The 21167-nt window shown below is 42.5% G+C and overlaps 1 protein-coding gene across 1 annotated transcript in view; it reads right to left on the bottom strand.

Annotated features, from left to right (window-relative positions):
• Positions 1–21167, bottom strand: part of Txndc11 (thioredoxin domain containing 11) — a gene marked incomplete in the record, with an annotated part of 71787 nt that overhangs the window by 1370 nt on the left and 49250 nt on the right. Inside the window, 6 exon segments of the mRNA XM_013517809.1 lie at positions 5649–5729; positions 9379–9488; positions 9815–9957; positions 12631–13420; positions 17903–18103; positions 20318–20430. Coding sequence (XP_013373263.1) covers positions 5649–5729; positions 9379–9488; positions 9815–9957; positions 12631–13420; positions 17903–18103; positions 20318–20430 — 1438 coding nt within the window.

Genomic DNA, 21167 nt, shown 5'->3' with positions numbered 1-21167 from the left:
CTTATCTAGGAAATTCTCTGCAGAACTTATCATTTAATGTCTGACAGCCAAACCTTCATAGATATATTTACCAGTGCATGCACAATCTAGCTGCACTAAATCGAAGCTACCAACTTTTTTGCATTTATACTTGAGGTGGGCTAGACAGGGGATCTGCTCCTGTATACATTAAAGGAGCAGAGGTCAAGCTGGATGTGGTGATGCACGCTTATAAACTCAGCCCTCAGGAGGCTGAGGCAAGAGGACTACCTTGAGTTTGAGGCCATCCTGGATTACATAGCAAGACCTTGTCTCAAAAAATCAAAGGAAGCAGAGGTCAAGGGCAGAGATCCAGAGACCAGCTTCCCAGAGTGGCTCTGTTCACTGTCGTATGCTCTCACAAGTGACTTGCCTTCTGTAAAATGGGGACAACAAGAGTGTCCCCTACCTCACAAGATTGTTAGGCGCTCAATGTAAGCTTGAAAAAAACTGCACTGTTCCTTAGGAAAGCACTAATTAAAAACCCACACTCCCTCCACAAACAGTCACTGGCCAAATAGCTAAAAATGACAAAAGCTGTTCTATCAAAGTGTAGCCCTTTCCCTAACAAAAACTACAAGGAAATTAAAATAGATATAACACAATTTACACAATGTTTATAGAGGCCTTCAGGTAGTTTTTAAAAAATTCTCAGGTAATGTTAAACCTGAAGTACAACTTGACACCTTGCACACACAGACTGTTTTATACAATAAAATAATTTAGGAATTTAACTGTCCCCTCCTTTAAAGCACAGCTCTCTAGGGGCTGGGGATATAGCTCAGTGGTACAATGCCTGCCTGGCAAGCACAAGGTCCTGAGTTCAATTTCTGGTACAAATAAATGAATGAATGAAAAAATAAATAAAATAAAGCAAAGGACATGGCATGGAAACTCTCTGAGTGGGGCCTGCAGTGTGCTGAAGAGGGTGGCAGGTAGGTGTCGGGAGGCTCGTCTGCCACTCCCTCCTGCAGTGCAGAGTGAGTTCTAGGGCACAGCACAGGTGTACCACGGGCAGCAAAGGGCTGAGAGGCACCTTCATTTGTCTCTGGAGACAACATTGAGAAGCATGCTATCTTTAAGGGCAATGCCACCAGTCTCCCTAACAACCATGCTAAAATGCTTTCACTTCTTAAAAATAGCTAGGACACAGACTATCAAACAGCTTCCCACAAAGTACTCCTTTTGAAAGTGGTGGTAAGAGGTCCACTACTGTGTCTGATGCTTCGTTTACCCGGACGAAGGGGCTAAGTTCTCCTTGGAAGCAATAAGGTTCTTCTGTGGGAGCCACCCCAAAGTCCCTTGGTGGAGAGTGTACACCCCCACCACCTGGCCTAGGGCCAGGCCAGGATATCTGCATTTTGTTTTTTTTTCCCCAGTCCTGGAGATGGAACTCAGGGCCTCACAGATGCTAGCAAGAGATATAATCTCAGCATTCTGGGAGGTGGTGGCAGGAAGATTCCAAGTTCAAGCCTAGCCTGGGGAAGTTAACCAGACCCTGTCTCAAAATTACAAATTAAGGGGGGGTACCTTAGAGCAAAGGCCCTGCCCCCACCCCAGTTAGTTTGAGACAGAGTCTCATTAAGTTTCCCGGGTGGGCCTTGAACTTTTGATTCTCCTGCCTCAGTTTCCCAAGTAGCTGGGATTACATTTGTGCACAACTGAGCCTGGTACTACACTACTGAGCTGATGTAGGCTACTGTGGGTGTGGCTCTGAGACACCCCTGAGCAGGAAGGTGATGGTCTCCCTCACAGTCTGCCTGCCTCCTGCCTCTGGAGAAGGGAGGCAAGGCCAGAGGCAGGACACAGATGGCTGGGCTGAGTATCACAGAAGGGACAGGCTCCTTCAGTCTGTCTACTTCATGACATTTATCAAAAGGGACATATCTTCCAGTCAAGAAATGAACATACCCTTCACAGAGGAAGAAATACAAATGGTCAACAAATATCTGAAAAAAATCATCATCATCTTTGGCCATTAGGGAACTGCAAATTAAAACAACCCTAAGAGTCCATTTTACTCCAGAAAGAATGGTATTAGGAACTCAAATAATAAAAAATTGCAGACCTGGCTGTATTGAAAAAGGAACCTTCCTTCATTGTTGGTGAGAGTGTAAACCAGTACATCCATTATGGAAACAAGTATGGAGATTTCTCAAAGAACTGAAATTGGAAATTCCACATGACCCAGCTATCCCCCTGCTAGGTACCTCAAAGACAGACATTATAGAGCTTAAGACACCATATTACAGTGATACACGCATACCAACGTTTACAGCAGCACAATTCATAATAGCTAACTCTTGGAAGCTGCCTGTATTCCCCTATGTTGATGACAACTGGATAAAGAAAATGCAGTCTCTATACACAAAGGAATACTACACTATAAAAAAAATGACACATGAGACACTTACAGGATATGGATGCACCTGGAAAATAGAATGTTGAATGAAATAAGCTTAAATACCAAATAATACTTCTCATTTGAGCAAGGCAAAGTACAGAGAAAATGATAAAGGATGGGTGGAAAGGGACAAAGTGATGGATCTTTTGCAGTATGGAAGTGGTCCAAGGGAACAAGGGTGAGGGGTGAGGAGGAGGGGAAGGGGAAATAAGTGGAATAAAGATTCGCCATGTAGAGAAACATAATCTCAATTAATGTACATATTATAGGCTATAACATGAGCTAAGAATATCAACAAGTATGGAAAAAGGGATAAGGGAGTAAGGGGAGAAAGGGGGGTTACAAAAAAAAGCTGTGACATGTACATGGAACCACTCCCCAAAATGACTATAAACTGCATGAACTGCAAACATGTACTAATAAAAAAGGGACATATTTATTATACACAACTTGCGAGCAATTTGTGCAAAAAACATCTTCAATCACTTACAATCCTTACCTCTCTGAAGCAATCGTTACTGACACCTGATACTTCCCTTTGTGCACATTTTCACACACTGCATGTGTGGAGGACCACCTGGATGACTCTCCTTGAAAGAGGGGCAATTATCTCCATTTCGGCTGAACCTGACCCTATTTCCATGTACTGATGTGTACAGAGCTGGCTAGGACTTTTCCTTACTACTTCAGTTGGCTTTAAACAATGCAAATCGGTCCAGCTGAGGTGCTGATGTGTAGTCTCTGAAGCAAGGCAACAGGGCAGTGCTTCCCCAGCCCCCCACATAGCTCCCAAATGAAACACTGTGCCAGCCAGGAGAGATGGAGAGCAGTGCTCCACACTGTCAGCTGGGATGAACCTCAAGGTAAGAGGTTATGACTTCCCAGGGCATAGAAGATTACACATCAGAGCTGAAGCACTGACCCCAAAACATTAGTTACTACCTCAATTGTGTTATGCAGATTACACTTTCTACATATTGCAGAGGTGATTTCAGGCCACCTACCTAGCCCAGCTCACAGCACTCATGCACTTCCCGTTATTCTCAGTCAATCATCCTCAAATCACTCCCTTTTTCATGAATTAATAAAACCCAGGTTCAGCTGTAGGTTGATGCCTTTGTTCTGGTTAGCCATTATCCTAGCTGGACTTAGGACCCACTGGCTCCCTACAACTAGAGACAAATATGCCTTAGGGTCTTTATTCTCAACATGGATTGCCCAGGAAGTGGTAGATTGGAATTAACTTGCTAGAATTCTAGTAAGTTTTCTATGGGATTACAAATACAAACTTCCCAGACCATGACAAGGATCAGGAAGGGCTCTTTATATGCATACACAAATTTGCACTTTTTATAGTGCACAATTTTATATTCTTTTAACTAAAAAGAGTGTAAGCAGGTCAACTGTGAAAAAATTCTTATTACGTGTAATAAAACAGCCTTCTTCATTTTCTCTTTTCCAAGTTATCAACTCATACCATTTACCAATTTCCCTCCTGGGTAAGCCAAACATTCTCTTTGGCCAACTAATGATGAGCTTACTTTACTTGTGCCTATCATTTGTTTTTAGGAAATGAGAAAAATTCTACTCCAAAGCAATTAAGACCTTGATCAAGCTCTTTCCATTAAAATAGAACAGGGCAGTCTTTTGCTACTCAGTATTTCCCTCCTGACCTTTCCAGTGTAAAGGGCAAGTTGGGTTAGCAGAGGACTGCTGAGAGTTTAGGCCAACCTAGGCTACAGAGTGAGCTCAAGGCCAGCCTGTACTACATACATAGTGAGACAGTGTCTCAAACAAACAAAAACCATGCAACAGATGGAGGAAGGGGCTATACCAACTGGCCCACCTGATCTGCAGAACAAACCCACCTTCATGCTTCTGACCCTAGATAGCTCCAAGGGAATTATCACCTGTACCTGTCCTGCCCTTCTTTCTGTCTCCCTCAATCAATGTATACTCATTTATTACAAGAGCTAGACATGCTTTACTGTCTCTGTCCTGTGAGACAAATGTTCTTCATGCAAGGCAGATGTTGGGTGTTATGACTTTAATACTTTATCAAACTATGTTTGGAATTCAAAAATTACATGTCATTAAGTACTTGTCAAACTTCTGTCCCACAAAGATGAAACTGCTACTGTTGGTGTCCATGATTCTTTGATTATGTGGCAATTTAAACACTTCTTGGGAAGAGGTTCATCTTGACACACACAGCAGCAGAACAGAGTGAGTCACGTTCTGTTTTTAGTGTGTGATTTGACAAGAGTCTACTACTGTACCACAGGAAGTATTCCTGCAAACATTCTTGGAGATAAAGGCAATGATTCAAAAGGTAAGAAAGCACTCTCTCTGACAAATAGGATAAGCATACAGCAGCATAATGCATTGTAAAAGGGAGGCAGGAAATTGAAATAGCAAATGTTGCCCATGTGGGTCAGGGCCATCCTTAAAAGGATCGTGCAGACATGTTTCCCAAAGAGTGGATGCCCATGAACACCCATCCTAAAACCAAAGGAAACCTGTATATAAGACTGCCAACATCTGGCTTACTAGGCATTAAAGGACCAAGGCTTTCTTTCCTTTTTTACGGAAATACTTCCACCCACATTTGCTCATTCCAATTCCCCTTCCTCTTTGTTAAGGTCCCATCCCTGCGTGCTGGGTGCTGCCAGCACAGTTGCAGCAGTAACTGAACATGGAGTAATATTTAGGCAAACGTGATAAGATCAAGGTGACAAGCCCATGGCAGACATGCATAGTATCTGCACACATGCAGCAAAAACTCCCTTTCAGAGGCTCTACGAACCCAAGGAAGGATGGTGCAAGTACAAGAAGGATGGGGTGCCGGAGGGCTAGATGAGAAGTGATTCTTGTGGAAATCTTGGGAAAAGCAGAGCTTATAGACTGCCCAATGCCTTAACCCACACCTACATGAGGCTCTTTCCTGTCCATCCTGGCATCCTCTGTATAGTCATATAGGCCATGAAAACTAACAAATTCTGATGGCCACATTCACCATCATATAAGAAACAGACTCAAGAAAGACCAAACTTCAAAGAAAACCATCACACATGACAGAGACAGCAAACCATGTCTATGTCCGTAATGGCACATTCTTTGAACAGTTTAGTCATAACAAATGATGATTTACTTCTTAAACCCCTTTTATTGTCGGACCTCAACAAGAGAATCTCATCCTTCCAATATTGCAAAATTTCACCCTTACCTGTTGCAGGGAAAAAACAAGATGGTAGGAAGCCGGTCAACCATAAATTCCCAAGGAAGATCATTCTGAGACACATCAATCCTGGCAGTGGCAAAGGGAAAAGTATAATAATGAAGAGATTGGCCTACAAAATGCAACATGAAGGCTGAGGTTTTTTTTGGTACCAGGAATCAAACTCCCAACCTCACACTTGCCAGGCAGGCGCAGTGTGGCTGAGCTGTATCCCTGGCTGAAGGAACCTTCTAATAACTGAAAAACCTACTGCATTCCTACTCCCCTTGCAGTAAGGACACCACCAGGTGCATGCCAAGCACTGAGAGCTTCAGGGCATGTAACACCACTTTCAGGAACTCTTCCTCTGAGGGTAATGTCATGTTCTGAAAGTAAAACTGACCCCCCACCTCCAATGCTTCACGAGTAGTTGACTCACTTAGAAGTATCTGGTCAGGTAATTCAATCCCTGAGTAAGTTCTAGAAAAAGAATGGAAGCTGGGAGTGGTACTGCACACCAGTAATCCCAGCACTCAGGAGGCTGAAATAGGAGGATCACGGTGAGTTTGAGGTCAGCCTGCACTACAAAAAGAGGCCTTGTTTCAAAACAAAAAACAAAAACACCCCCAAAATAACAACAAAAAAGAGAAGAAAAAAAATGAATGGAAATCACTAAAGAGACGCCTCTACGAAGACAGATTATCCTGCTTTACATGTTGTAGACCTGGACAGAGGCCATAAACAGTATATCAGTGTGTTTTCTTAGCAGATTATAGATCACTACAACTGCTCAGGTGGTCAGTTCTTCAGTAGCAGCAGCAGCAGCAGCAGCAGCAGCAGCAGCAGCAGCAGCAGCAGCAGCAGCAGCAGCAGCACTAAACCAAACTTGTGCATGTGTAGTGAGGCTCTCATGTGTGCAGATGGGACAATGAGCATGTACAGCATCCTTCAAGGAAGGAACTACTTACTCTGTCCTAATGCGAAGGCTGCTTGGCCAATATTCACAAATGCTGCACCCAAAAGATGGAAATGTTTGGGAACAGTACCCTGATGGGAGTTTTCAGAAAGCATAAGCAGTAGAGGGGTAGTACAGTGTAAATCACTGCCATGTGTTTAAAAGGACGAAATTCATTAAAAAAAAAACAAACTGGCACAACTGAATGAAAACAGTTTCACCACAACTAACAGAAAAGCATGTGCTCGCTTAGGCAGCACATACACTAAAATTGGAATGATACAGAGAAGATTAGCATGGCCCCTGCGCAAGGATGATATGCAAATTTGTGAAGCATTTCATATTTTTGAACAGCTAATGATTACAATATTTTATGTTCTGATCGACTGTGCATGCTTGTGTCTGGTGGTCTGAGCAACTGATTTGAAGGTAACAATATACAATGGAATTACAATGGTGAGCTCCTACTATCTTGTCTAGTGAAACTGTATTATCTCTACTGTTTTATTGAAAAATTATTTTCTTATTCCCTATAATGGTTTGAGCAATCTTTCATTCTTACATCTGGTAATCTGAGCAATGTAGTTGAGGATAGCGATATGTAATGTAACAACCACTGTTGATTTCTTATTATTTTGTCTTGAGACTCTGTATCACTGAATGTTCTTGCTTTGATTTGTTTATGTTTGTGATACTGGTATGCTGCTACTGTTCTATTTCTTTGTTTCTCATTTACTACTCTTTAAAATTAAAAAAAAAAAAAAAAAGAAAAAGAAAAGTATGCCTAATTCTGTCTGTAAGAGCCTCTCTAAAACAGCAGAGTTTCCACTTTATAAGCATTTGGTGTTAAACACTATATTCTATAATCAAATGCTTTTTTTCTTCCTGATTTTTACCTCAATGAAAGAACTAACTAAAACTAAAAGAAAAGCACTGTAAGCCAGGCATGATGGTGCACACCTGTAATCCCAGCACTTGGGAGGCTTAGGCAGAGTTTGAGACCAGCCTGGGCTACAAAGTGAACTCAAGGACAGCCTGAACTGCATAGCGAGATCCTGTCTCTCTCAAAAAAAAAAAAAAAGCAGTGTGAAAGTCCACTTCAAATTCCATCAGGCTAACTGGTGCCTTTTTCTTGGGATTCTCATTTAGGCTGGGTCTGTTAAATTTAGTTTTCGGACCAGTTATGTCATACTCTACTTTTCAATTAATGGTGTAGAAAACATTACTTTCATGAATGGACAAAAACTGTATCAAAGCTGGGTGTGGTGGTGCACACCTGTAATCCCAGCACTTGGAACACTGTGGCAGGAGGATCACTCTAAGTTTTGAGAGCAGCCTGGCCTACACAGTGAGTCCAACAGCAGCCTGAACTACATGGTGAGACCCTGTCTCAAAAAAACAAAAACGAACAACAACAAAAAACAAAAAAACCAAAAACTATCAAAAGTCAATGTGACTGACTTCCTATTCATCTACTGTTGGATATAAAGAATGCTGTAAAGACTGGCGATGCTTCTCTGGAATTTCTATTTCCCCAATTCCCCAAAGTGAAGTTAACTGGGTGGGAAATACATAACTGTTTTTGTGATTTCTCATAAATTTTCCCAAAATACTTTCCAAAGGCTCATGCCAATTTACTCATTCCATTAGCTACATCTGATTGTGCCAATTTCAGTTTGTTTTATCAACACAAGATTCTGTCACTTAAAGGCATTTATGAATTGAATAAGTGTAAATCACACATTTTTAGCATTTTAATTTGCATTTATTAGGTTCAAATTTCCCCACTTATTTATATACTGTGCTCATAAAGACCTGCTATGTCTTATTCACACACAAGTTCCTCTCACTTGTCCTTTAACCATTTTAACCCTGAGAGGTCTAAAGTAAAAATCCTGATTTGGAATCCATCTCTGAAATTTGCCTAATCTTTCTGTGCCTCACTTTCCTTCTCAGTAAAAAGCAAGCGACGACTCTACCAACTTTTCTGAATGTTCCAGACTCTCTGACAGTACAATGCACAACAGATAAAACAGATGCTGCTTGAAAGTCTTTATAGTGTTCCTTTGTCTTCACTGCACATACTTTTCCAGTGCCATCTGTTCACCTTTCTTCCATTATTTTTTCAACTGGTTCTACTTTAGAAGTTCTCTCAGGAGAACTAACAAATCCAATATTCTATCTTCTTTGTGTGTGTGTGTGTGTGTGTGTGTGTGTGTGTGTGTGTGTGTGTGTGATTTGCTCTTTTCTATTTAATCTGTCTGTGGGGATATTTTGAGGGGTAGGGAAAAAATCTAAACACCCCACTAAAACTACTTACTACCTCATAAAAACCCAGCATGTGAGCTTTTTCAAAAAAAACAAAACAAAAACCAAAAACTACTAAAATGCCTTTGTTTATACAAGAGCCCACATGGCATTATAAAATGAGAACCCTGGCTATCAACCAATTATTCTTCCTAATTTCCGCAATGAGGAGGAAAACAAAGGCTCGTTCTCCAGCACAGGCCAGTGGGAACCCCACGTCCCCTTTCCCATGGATTCCAGGCAGTCAGAACTGCACTTGTCCTCCCACAAATCTAGTCAGCACTAAACATACTATCACAGACACTCAGAATTCATCAGAAGGTCAGTTTAAACAGGGCTACGCTCCTGGCTCAAGGCTGACAGTGAAATCCAACCACACCTTACCTCCGGCTAGTGGGAAACACTACCACACCATGGCTGAGCTGCAAATAAGTGAGGACAGCACAGCCCACAGCACTGCAGAACAGGCTTGCTTACCTGGCCATAGTGAATGTATCCACTGGCAGGAGACGAGCAAGTTGGATGAAGATGTGATTGAGGGATGGACAGAAGCCGCACCACTGTGCATAATAGAGCAGCAAGACATCCTGTGGGGAGGAAAATGGGCATTACTTGTACCTGGGAACTGACCTCTCTTCCCTTCCCTGCTATGCTTAGAATCCAGTAGGCATTCAGTCAATGCCACAGCCATGCAGAAATTACTGAAAATTTTCATCTTTACATAATTTTCAACTATGTGTTTTTAAGAACTTTCTATAATTAGGAAAGCATGTAATTCACTTATGTTCCACCATCAGACTGTCACGTGGCTAATGTGTACAGTACTCAAGAACAGACCATTCACCCCAACAACTGCTGCTCTGGAAATTATTTTAATAGGGATGGATAGCTTTTTGTCTTCTGGAGACTCTACCTGTTTCTGAAGGATGACTTCCCAGAAGGTATCAGTTGTTACTTCAGTGATTAAATGCTGAGCAGGGAACTGGGCAGAATCACTTCCAATGAGATGTCTTTTCAAGGGACTGTAGAGAATGCTAAAGTTTTGAATAAAAGATTCTAAAAATAAAGAGAAAATGAGATCAGGTCTTCTCTAGGTACAAGGAAAATAGCTGGCCTACTTTAAACCCTACACTTTAAAAACAGCAATGACTTCCCATGCTTACATTTTTAACATTTCACCTCTAAGCAAAACCTTGCACAAAGCTGCCCAGGGTGGCATCAGGCTTAGCTTTGATAGTATTAACTTGGCAGATGTAGTAGGACAGCAAAACACCATGCAGTTTTAGATGCTCTAATACTCTGAGTCTAGAAATCCAGTCTTATTCTTTCCTAAAGGGACTGGCCCACAAATACACACCAAGAATGAATACACTATCAACATGTCATAATCTTTTCAAGAGTTTTCAATCTGTATCTCTATGGCATTGATGCAGAACTCCAAATTCAGTAACTGTGCAAGTCACAGGAATGTGGAGGGTATATAATGCTCATTAATTTGAGGACAAGGAACTATGCTTTTTTGTTTATTTAATAAAGTTTTTTCAAGTTTTTAAAAAGATTAACAAAAATAACTCAATATGTAATAGAAAAATACCTAAGTGAAACTCAATGACAAAAAACCCTAACTTGAACCAATAGGTTTACCCTCCTCACAAGGGACACCATTTTTAGCATCTTCTGCCTTAGATGAAGCAACACTAATCTGAGTTTCACTTCTTTCTCCTCCATTCTGAGGTCCTAAAGAACCACTCTGCAGACTGAGAAGGAAGTGAAGAATGTCCTGTGAATGCTAAAGAGACTTCATTATCATACCTAAGACTTAGTTGGCTAAGTTTTTGAAATCTAAATTCTGAAACTGCCCTACAGATAGATGGCTGACTTATGAGTTAGCCTTCTAAGCCAACAATGACACAAGTACATGGTTTGTATCATAAGGACCCCCAAGAATCACCAACTACAGGACAAAAAACAGCTGGGCTAGACATTACAGAATAGGTAGAAAAGATGGAATAAAATTCAAAGGCGTCTTTCTCAAAACCCTTAAATTCAAGGTGAACACATTATGAGTTCATCAAATGGTCAGGTGTTACTGAATAGAATTCAGGAAAATCCAATGAACTCTTCCTTTTAAAAAAGATATGCTGGGTAGGTGTAGTGATGCACGCTTGTAATCACAGCACTTGGGAGGCTGAGGCAGGAGGATCAATGTGAGTTTGAGGCCAGCCTAGGCTATAAAACGAGTTCAAGGCCAGCCTGAACTGCAAAGTGAAACCATGTCTCAAAAAAAAAAAAGCAGGCGCTGGGGATTTAGCTCAGCGGCACAGTGCCTGCCTGGCAAGCGCGAGGTCATGAGTTTGATTCCTAGTACTGGGAAAAAAAAAAAAAAAAAAAGCAGCAGCTTGTCGCTTTTAAAGAAAATATTCCAAGATGCTCTTAGAAAACATGCCCTGAAAGTCCCCATAAAGTGGTTGGTCACAGACTCTTTTAAGCACCAAGAAGCCTTTGTGATTATAATATATAATTTGACACAAAACTCAGATTTACATCAATCCTTAAAGAACACGACATAAGAAACAGGAATCACTTAGATTGAAGAGGGCAGCTACACAGAGTAGGATTTAGAAGCTCTGAATTCACTCCTGCTTTCCAAAGTTGAAAATAAAGTTTCCCTCCCTACTAAATTCCTCCTTTCTCCACTTGGCAAACTCAGTCTCCCCTGAGTTTCCAGTGAGGCTAAACTAACAAGGCTTTTGAATTTCACTTCCTTGTGCATGTCAGGGACCGCCGCAAAGTCCTGGGAATAGCACAGCACAGTGGTCAGTTCGCTATTGCTGCCAACTCCAGGGAACAAAGCTGTGGGGTGCTTTTCCAAAATAGACCCTTCACCCGTGAAAAGTAATTTCTACTGGTCTGCAACTTGACATTGTCCGCCCTTGACACCTGTCTGTTACAATCTAGGCATTCAAGGTCAGAGTATCATTCATCAACACTTCCATAAAACTACAGTGCAACCCCTCAAGCCTGGAGGCCTTGATATTTATTTCAAACCCATGAGACAAAAGGAGGCAAGGTGCTTCTATTTTCTTACTGCTTTTAGCTTAAGCTCCTTTAGGATGCTGTGTTAATGGCTCACATTCACCAGCCCCTGAATATCTTGCCAAACAGCTCTCACATTCCTGACTGGTACAGCTGCCAGGTCCCCAGTGCCATAGCTGGCTCTACCTTAAACACGTGACAGGAACTACCAATCTAGAAAGCTGGACTCTTCTCACCATGTGCTGACAAACTTCTAAAATTTGGAAATAGGCAATTTTTGTTCCATTTAATAGACAAACTAGCTTCTCTTAAAATTATGACCAACAGATAAGGACAATTTATGACCAATGTCTAACAACTTAAAATGAGGTCAGGCATGAAGGTATAAGCCCAGCACTTGGGGAGGTTGAGACAGCAGGACTGCCGTGAGTTCAAGGCCAGCTTGGGCTACATAGTGAGTTCAAACTGACACTGACCTACATAGTAAGACCCTGTCTCAAAAAACCAAAAGCAAAGGCTGGAGATTAGCTCAGTGTGAAAGCCTTGGGTTTGATGCAGAGTACCAAAATAAATACTTAAGATTAGCTATAGCATTTATGTCACCCCCACAGTTAAGAGTAATGAGACCATCAACCTAAGTTACCAATGTTAAGCACAACTCATATGCTCAGCGAAGCAAACTTCCTATAGTACCTAAGGTGAACTTCATGAGTACTTGTTTTGGATCCAAGATATAGTGAGACTCTTCTTTCACATCAACAATTGTGGCAAATTCCTTCACGTGGGTGGAGCTTGGAGCACCCAGTCTCTGGGCATATAACCAAAATAGATTGGAATCCAAAAGGTAGATGTTCAGGGTTTTGTTGGTTCTGCAGCTCAGGCCTGTGAAGGTGGTGCTGGTCATGCCCACTTCAGGGAAGAGATACCTGTTCTCCTCAATGTGAGGAACAGAGCTGGCGGTGGTGGCCTCACACTTCTTCAGGGAAGAAAACGCAGTGCCTGGGGTTTTAAAGATACCTTGTTCAGAATCAATGAAGCTTACCCCGCCCCTGTTTATGGTCCTGCAACATGCAGTGTAATAGCTAAAAGGGCTATAGGAAGTTAAAAAATTGCTGCATTTCATGCTGTCTGATGCCACGTGATAAAAGGTCTGCTCCTTGAGGTAGAAGGAATCCAAAGTTGCTGCCATCTGGAAGAAGCTGCATTGCGGTGCACTGACTGAGCTCGGCCGGATGCCCCCAGCAGTCTGGTTGACACACAGCTCGCAGATGTTATGGGTCCTGGAAAAGGAGTGCCCCTGGGGCAGCACCACGGTGTTGCAGCAGGGCAATGCTGCTGTTAGTGATGTGTCTGGCAGCGGAGATGATGGCTCTGGTGCCAATGACTGCGACATCGGTGTATCGACCTGCCGCAGATGCTGAAGGAGACGCTCCACCACCTGGTCCCTATGACAGTTGTTGTACTCCAAGGCCACTTCGGTGATCTGAAAGTCAGAGCAGAGGTGATGAGGGCCAGGAGGATGACCCCAAGAGAGAGCACACGGTTGATGTACCTGGAAAGTCCCCTGTCATGTCACAAGATAGAGGAATCCAGGCTAAAAGCACACAGTCACACCAAATTGATCAGCACAGAGGCCTAGGTTAGTTTTTACAATGTATCACTCATTGTAAGGTAGCCCAGGCTGTCAAAGAACTGCAACAGAAATTAAATCTCTTGACTCTCAGTTAAGTAAATCTTCCTTTACCCTTTGAAACTCCTGTCTTCTTTTTCTATTTTAATATATCTAAAAACTTTACAAACACCTAACCAGTGGATTGAAATGTTCCACAGCATATACAGTGCCAAATAAATTAATGCCACACAGGAGGCTGGCAATTCAGCATATTGCAAACCATACTCACCCATCTTATCTTCCCCTACAACCTATTCCTTCTTCTGTAACTCCTCCTCTGGAAAAAATAGCGTCATTAAACTAGAAACTCAGAGGATCCTCAGTTTACCCTCTGTGCCATCACCTGCCTCATATGCAGCCCACTCTGACTTCAGCAGCCCCTCCTCCCCAGATTACCATCCTTCTCTCCCCCATCATAACTGGACCTCCACACTGTCTCCCCCTTTTAAACATACAGCCCCAAAATGACTGACATTCGTCTTTCCCATAGATTTATGGATCTGTGTATTTATCCTGCTATGCTGAGAGCCCACCACAAGGCCAGGCACTTACCAAATGCTCAGTGAGCACTGGAAGAAAGCAGGCCTTTCAGGATAATGTACATACTTCATTAATTTTTTTTTCATACTCCCTTTATTGATGAGATTAACCATGCCATCCTCAGAGCAGGATTAGTAATTTAAAAGTTAACTTTTCCTCCAAGATTCTTCTATTTTCAAATCAAGTAACTTTACCTCCTACCCTTACCCTAATCCTAGTTTCCTAAGAAAGATGAGCAAGTTATAATTCAAAGGCATTTACCCTTTCAAGTAGAGAGGTGTCTGAATCAACTCTCACCAGTTAGCTAAAAGGTGTTAAATCACTCAGGATTTTATTTCATTAAGTGTGGGTGAGTATGACAGAGAGAAGTGTATGAAGTGTGTGTATGTGTACCAAAAAAATTATTTAATCAGAGCAACTCTTTTTTTTTTTGGTTTTTCTCCGGTACCGGGAACCGAACTCACGACCTTGCGCTTGCCAGGCAGGCGCTTTGCTGCTGAGCTAAATCCCCAGCCACTCAGAGCAACTCTTTTAAAAAACAGCTTTGTAATAATATTTATAAAGGGAGTTAATTCAAAGCATGTATTTGTACAGAAAAAAATCAACTGAATAGTTCTTGGCATTAAAAAAAGTTACTTTAGGTGATAAACCAGTGTTTTGTTTTTCTGCAAAGAAATATCTCCAGTCTATCTAGATGAGGCTCTCTAGTGGCACACTGTTACCAGGCCAAGTCCATCTGACCCACCAGGCCCCACCGCCCCATGCTCATCCTGGAACTGTCTGGCATTTAGTGATATAATAGCAGACAGCTAGTCCCATCACTTGTCCCAAACACAAAACTTCGAGATTTACTGTCATCTTTTACAGAAAATTCAAATAGGAAAGCATTAAGCCAAAAAAAAAGAATTATGCGTTGGGAATTTAGCTCAGTGGCACAGCGCCTGCCTAGCAAGCGCAAGGTCGTGAGTTCAATTCCTGGTACCAGAAAAAAAAAAGGAAAGCATTAAGATTTCTAGAATCTCCTTTCCTCACCCTTTTCAGTTTTGCTATCTTTCACAAAACAGCCATTTGAAGAATATCTTTAACTGAAGACAGTATTTTGTATATAGAAATGCTCTTGAGTCACTCTTACTTCCTGCTAATGAATGGAACTATTTTGAAACAATTCAAGCTATATCCCATTACTGTATCAATGATATATTTAATTCATGTGAACTATTAAGAAAAACTTGGCAAGTAACTCTGAATGTCTCACCGCAGACACTGCCCTCTAGTTCTCCCACTAGAGAAACCCTAAGTCTCTTCAATAACAAGGTTCCTGGTTATCAGACTCATATGAACACTGCAAAAAAAAAAAAAAAAAAAAAAAAAAATAGAAAGCTTAGAAACAAGTCACGTCACCTCTGTTGGCTGAGCACGGTGCTGTCCTTTAACCTCTCTAGAGCCCTCTCAGAACCCCTGGATGTTTGCATGTGATGCTGGAGTCAGGATCTATGCTTCTCCAGCAGCTACCATCTGGTCACTTCTGATACCCTGTCCATGTCACCATTAACTGTCTCAAATGTCCTTGCCTGGTATGTTCCTCAGCTGTATCATCCTCACTCTAAGCGGATAGGATGTGGGTGGCAGTCTCAGATCTTTCTCTTCTCTACAATGTGAGCTTCCTCAACTTCCTGCCCAAAGCCAGGCCTACAAAGGTACACTGAAACTGCCTTAAGCTCTTTCTAAGGTGTTTATAATTTACCTTGTGTTAAGTGTGAACCAATGACTTCTTCACCTCTGGTCATGGTTGCTGCTGCTCTGACCACAGACCCTACCTGCTACCTCCATCTCCACCACCCAAGTTTAGGTTCTTACTATTTTTCACATTTTCAAACCTTGTTGCCAGGAGATGTCCTGCCCTGGCCACATCTCTTCATTGTCCATGTGACTCTGATAGGTGCAGCGAATTCTGGACTCTTTGGAGGAGCACCCAGGGCTCCACAGAGCCTGTGCTCTTTCCCAACACAACCTCCCACTGCTTCCTCTCCTCAGGTTCTGCTTTCCTTTAGTTTCCCTTAATCCTGCAGGATCAGACTATCCCTCCCCCATGCCCTCAAAGCCTCTCTTCCCCCTGCAAGTCCTCCTGACCTTGAGCCTGGGCCTGATCATGCTTTGCTGGACAAGCTTAAGACAGGGATCTGAGACTGCCACCCACATCCTATCCGCTGAGCGCACAGCAAAGTGTTCAATAAACACTCGCCAAACTGGCCCAAAACTAAGAGGGAAATACGTGAGGTGAACAGTGGCTCATCCACACAATTACAACACTGTATGGAGCTATCTCAACCGTAAGCTGAGGTTGAGGGAATCTACCTACCTCACAGGGATCCTGGGAACCCAAGGACAGGAGTCACAGGCAGAACTGTGACACAAAGGCCAGTCAGCAGGTACAGGAGAGGTGACATGTAGGGGAGACACTCATGGAGGAACAATGGGCTGGAAAGCAAGGTCCTCCCACCAGGAAACTAACCCAACCATGACCCTCTGAAGAGGATGGGGACTCCTGCCACAGATACCCCGCCCAAGACCCTGGTAGACCCAAACCAGACGGGAGGACAGTGCTACAGAAGGAACCTTTGGAAATGAAAGTAAAAATCCACACCTACAGTCACCACCTTGGTTGAAATCTTGCCTTTTCTACAAAGACCTTGAAGGCTTTATATACCAGAAATGGCAAAGGCCTAGTCACATGAGTGTCTCAGTTCATAAGGTACCTGCATAGTAAAGATTTCTAAAGAAATGAAGTTTTACTACTTCAGGGCTTCCCTCATCAGAGGGGAAGAAACAGAACAATTCTAGTTCTCTCTTCTTCCTCTGAGCCAAGAACAACAGTAATTCAGAAGGTTCTTAGCAGGAATAAGAACCAATAAAAAGACTCCAGAGAAGCAAACTGCAGAGATTTAACTGGCAAGAAGTCTTGCCCATCCCTCCAGGTGGGAGCCAAGGGGTGTGTGCACAGGTAGTGTCTGCATGGCCTGGCCTGTGGTGCACTGGCTGTCTGAAACTGTTTTTGGCCAATTAAGGGATCCTTGAAGGAAAGAAAAAAATAAAACCCTCTAAATCCAATTTAGCAATCTCAGGCTCTCTCTACTGATTGTTATTGCTCTGAGTGCCTCCAAATGATCTGTGTATAAAATAAACTCAAATTCAGAAACAGCAAGTGCCCCAGAAAGCAGTAAAAGCAGGAGGGAGGGGCAGAATCCTAGTGACAGCTGTCTCTGAAAGCCATTCTAGCTATCTGTGCAGCAACAAGAAAGGTTTAGAAAAACAAGGTGTCCCGACACCTGCTGCTGAACCTGGCTGCTGAGCTACACATTTTTCTGCTGTCTGATGATAATGGCCACCCTCTGTGACAGGGTCACCTCCTAGTCCACACCAACCCTTGCCTGTATGCTTCTGCCACTCCCCAATTTGCAAGTTCAATGTGAATGGCCTCAGGAAGAAACATTTGTTCTTTCTCTGGAGAGGAGTGGTTTGATTTCCCATCCCTCCTACTGACCTCACATCCAAGCAGCCGGCACTAAATATGGCCAGAGAGGCCCGGGAAGTCCCTGTCCTACGCATGGCCCTCTTATCCACTTAGAGGAGGAAAGAGCAATGGCATTAACTGCAGCTGCCATTCCTGGCAACCACTTGGCTGCTAGATTAACAGCCTTGAATATGGAGAGAGAAGTCCATACTAGTTAGCACCACGACCACTGAGACTCTTACCTCATTTATTAGGGGATGCCTCTCGGCTAAAGGATCGAATGGTATGAACAGGAAGAGTGCCGGTCCCTTCTTCAGCTCGTTATTCAGCAGGAGACTCTTGCCTCCATGGGGCTGCAGCCACTGAAAGAGTGTCTCTCGGTTTTCTGAGGCCCACTTATAGATGTTCTCAGCTGTGAAGTTCATGACCTCCTTGGGGAAGACCTGCAAAGGAACAACACACAGATAAAAGAAAGCTGAGCATGCCAGGACAGAACCAAAGTACACAGCACTGTCCTCCAGGGTGGTCAGCCCACACTGCAGGAAGGATAAGATGCCTAGGAGCCACCAAAATGGCCTGTGCTCTAACCACTTCTCCAGACAGCCTTTCCTCACAAGTGGTCAGAAAGCAACAGTGGGTGCAGTAAGTGATTTTTCAGATCAGCTTCTTCCTTTCATAAGGACTCACCTACACACAAGTAACTTTCCCTGTCTCCTGGTGGCCATAACAATCTCTATTACCCTGTCCGAGGAAAGCTATGAACTACTACTAGGCGTTTATAAAAAGACCAAGACCCATCTACAAGAAGAGGAATTATGAAGTCAAGGATTGGTTGGGTTACTTTGGTCCCTCAAACCCTGCTCACAAATGCAGTCTCCATGAGGCAGGAGCTGCATCTGCCTTGCTCACAGGCATCTTCAGTGACTGGATGAAACCTTACCACACAGCAAGGACTCAAAAGATGTGTGACTGAGTTAGTGAATGACCAAAATCTGCACAAAGCCCAGGATCACAGTTTCTGTGTTGGACGGAAGAAAGACAAACTAAGTTTTTCTGTGTTTTCTTTAACAGTCAATGTAGGTGAACATAAAATTATTTTTCAAAGTCTAATAATACAAATCATTTGTTTCAAGCAATTTCCAGAGATGCTTTAAAGGGTTTCATAAAATGAGATATGTGATACCCTCCAAAATGGAGATTTAAATTACTCTGTAATGAAGATACCCATCAGCTTTTTCTTTCTTTTTTTTTTTAAACTTTGAGACAGGGTCTCACTAGTTCAGGCTGGCCTTGAACTCACTATGTAGCCTAGGATGGCCTTGAACTTGTGGCAATTCTCCTGCCTCAGCCTCCCAATTGTTGGCATTACAGGTGTATGCCAACCATATGTGACTACTGTTTTTTGTTTTCGTAAATACAGCTATCCCAGTATTTCCTTTGGTAAAAGGAATTCTACTGCTACACAAACCACACCTTTAAATACTATTCAACTGAAGCAGTAAACTCAATGTAATTCTCACTGTCATCTCATAGTTTTGCCATTTTTCTCCATTAAAAATTTCTTTCTCAGTACCCTTTACAATAAATAATTATGTATAATATGTATGGTACAATTGCAAAATGTAAGAAAATGATAGCTAGTAAAAGCAGATGAAGCCAAAAGAAGCTTAGACAGCATGAAGAGAGTGAGTGGGTGGCAGGGAGACAATCACAGCAGTGGGATGATAGGAGTGGGATGATAGGAGTTTGAAAACAGACACTCAAACACCATCACAAACATTTCTATTTGGAAAACATAAAACACACATTTGACTTTGGAAGATGAACTGCAAGAAGTAAAGCACAACATCTAGACTTCTAGATATACACAGAAGTTAGGGTCATGACACGCAAGCAGCACCCCCAAAGAGGGCCTAATGGCACCACTGACTCAGGGGAGCCCAGGCTTAAAGAGACCAGCTCACTGATCTTCATGACCGTAAGCCACTGACACTGACAATGTTAAAGTGACAGAAAACACTTTAGAAAAATAAACTCTCAGTGATGTAACTGAGGAAGTAGAAGAAAAGCACAAGATTATGCAAGATATACGTCAAAGCTCAGAAACAGCTGAGTGGAGTTGTCCCACCAAAAAGCAAATGAAACCGGGGAACAAAGGAGACAATATTTGCACCAAGAATCTCTGGGGTAAGAAGCCATCAACTTCTCACTGTGACTTGATAAGAACTTCAAAAGTCCATTACATCTGCTAAGGAGAAAAGCAAGTCACATTACTATTCTTCATGAAAGGAACAAATAAGCAAAAGACATCACCCAGCAGAAGCTCCGCTTCTGAGAACATGGGACCAGAGTAACAACTCTCCAACAGAGTAACTGCAATTTCATCCAAGAAGGCAAACTAACAAGACTGTATCAAAATCTCATAATATACAGAAAGAATGTCTAGATGTTACAGTCAATAGCCCTCTAATGCACAGGCTCTTAACCAGGGGCACAGGCTCTAAGGTGGGCTTGTAGGAACTCTCAATGTATAGACAAAATCATGAGCATTTCCTAGACAGAGTGTCCACAGATTTTATCTGATTCCCAAAGAGTCTGTGACCTACACAAGGTTAAGAACCACTGCACTATTACAAACACGATTTCAAAATACTTACAAGTGATGTGTTGAAATGTCTATGTAAATACACACTTCCAGAGTGTACTAAGGAAACCAGTTTCGCAAGATGTTTATTTGTGATAACCCCAAATCGTACTGTTCCTAGGTAATCTGAAACAGAAAATTTTCCTTTATTAAAGAAAAGGCCTATGCCTTGAAATAACCACAAACCCAATGATCCAGTAGTGATGCGTAAGTCCCCTAGATCAAGGAACTATTTGATAACCTAGTCCAGACAGGGAAGGAGGAGCTGCGCACTCTCCTTCTGCAGCAGACCTCAGCCCTTCAATCACTCCTGAGAGTAACACATCTCTCACAGTCCCTCACACTAAGGAACCTACCATCTCCCTCTATGACAATCTGACCTGTCTGTCCCCCTTGCTCACTAGGACCACCTCTGGCCCAAGGCACATACTGTTCTCCCTGACTGGACACTTCTCATGGCCAGCTCCTCTTCATCATCTCACCTCTATCTTCTCTAAGAAGCCTTCTTCGTCTACCTGCCTAACAGCAAAAGCCCAGGGGTTGGAGGCACAGGGAAATATATTCTTAACTACTATCCTATTTTTCGTAGCTATTTATACATGTATACATAATCTTATTAATTTATTTAGATTTTCCTTGGTGCAACTTCCTTTTCAGAATTAGAGGCTTTCTTTATTGCTGGTATCCTAGTACCTACATCAAGGCCAGGGGTGTTTAGTAAGACACCAATAAATATTTGTTAAATGGACAAATGTAGCATATACAAAGAACGCATACAAAGGAATAAGAAGGGCCAGGGATATAGCTCAGTGGCACAAGCACCTGCCTGGCAAGTGCAAGGTCCTGAGTTTGATTTCTGGTAC

This window comes from Chinchilla lanigera, unplaced genomic scaffold (genome assembly GCF_000276665.1).
Source record: "Chinchilla lanigera isolate Chin_1 unplaced genomic scaffold, ChiLan1.0 scaffold00041, whole genome shotgun sequence".
NCBI lineage: Eukaryota > Metazoa > Chordata > Mammalia > Rodentia > Chinchillidae > Chinchilla > Chinchilla lanigera.
This window is presented reverse-complemented; position numbering and strand designations above follow the sequence as displayed.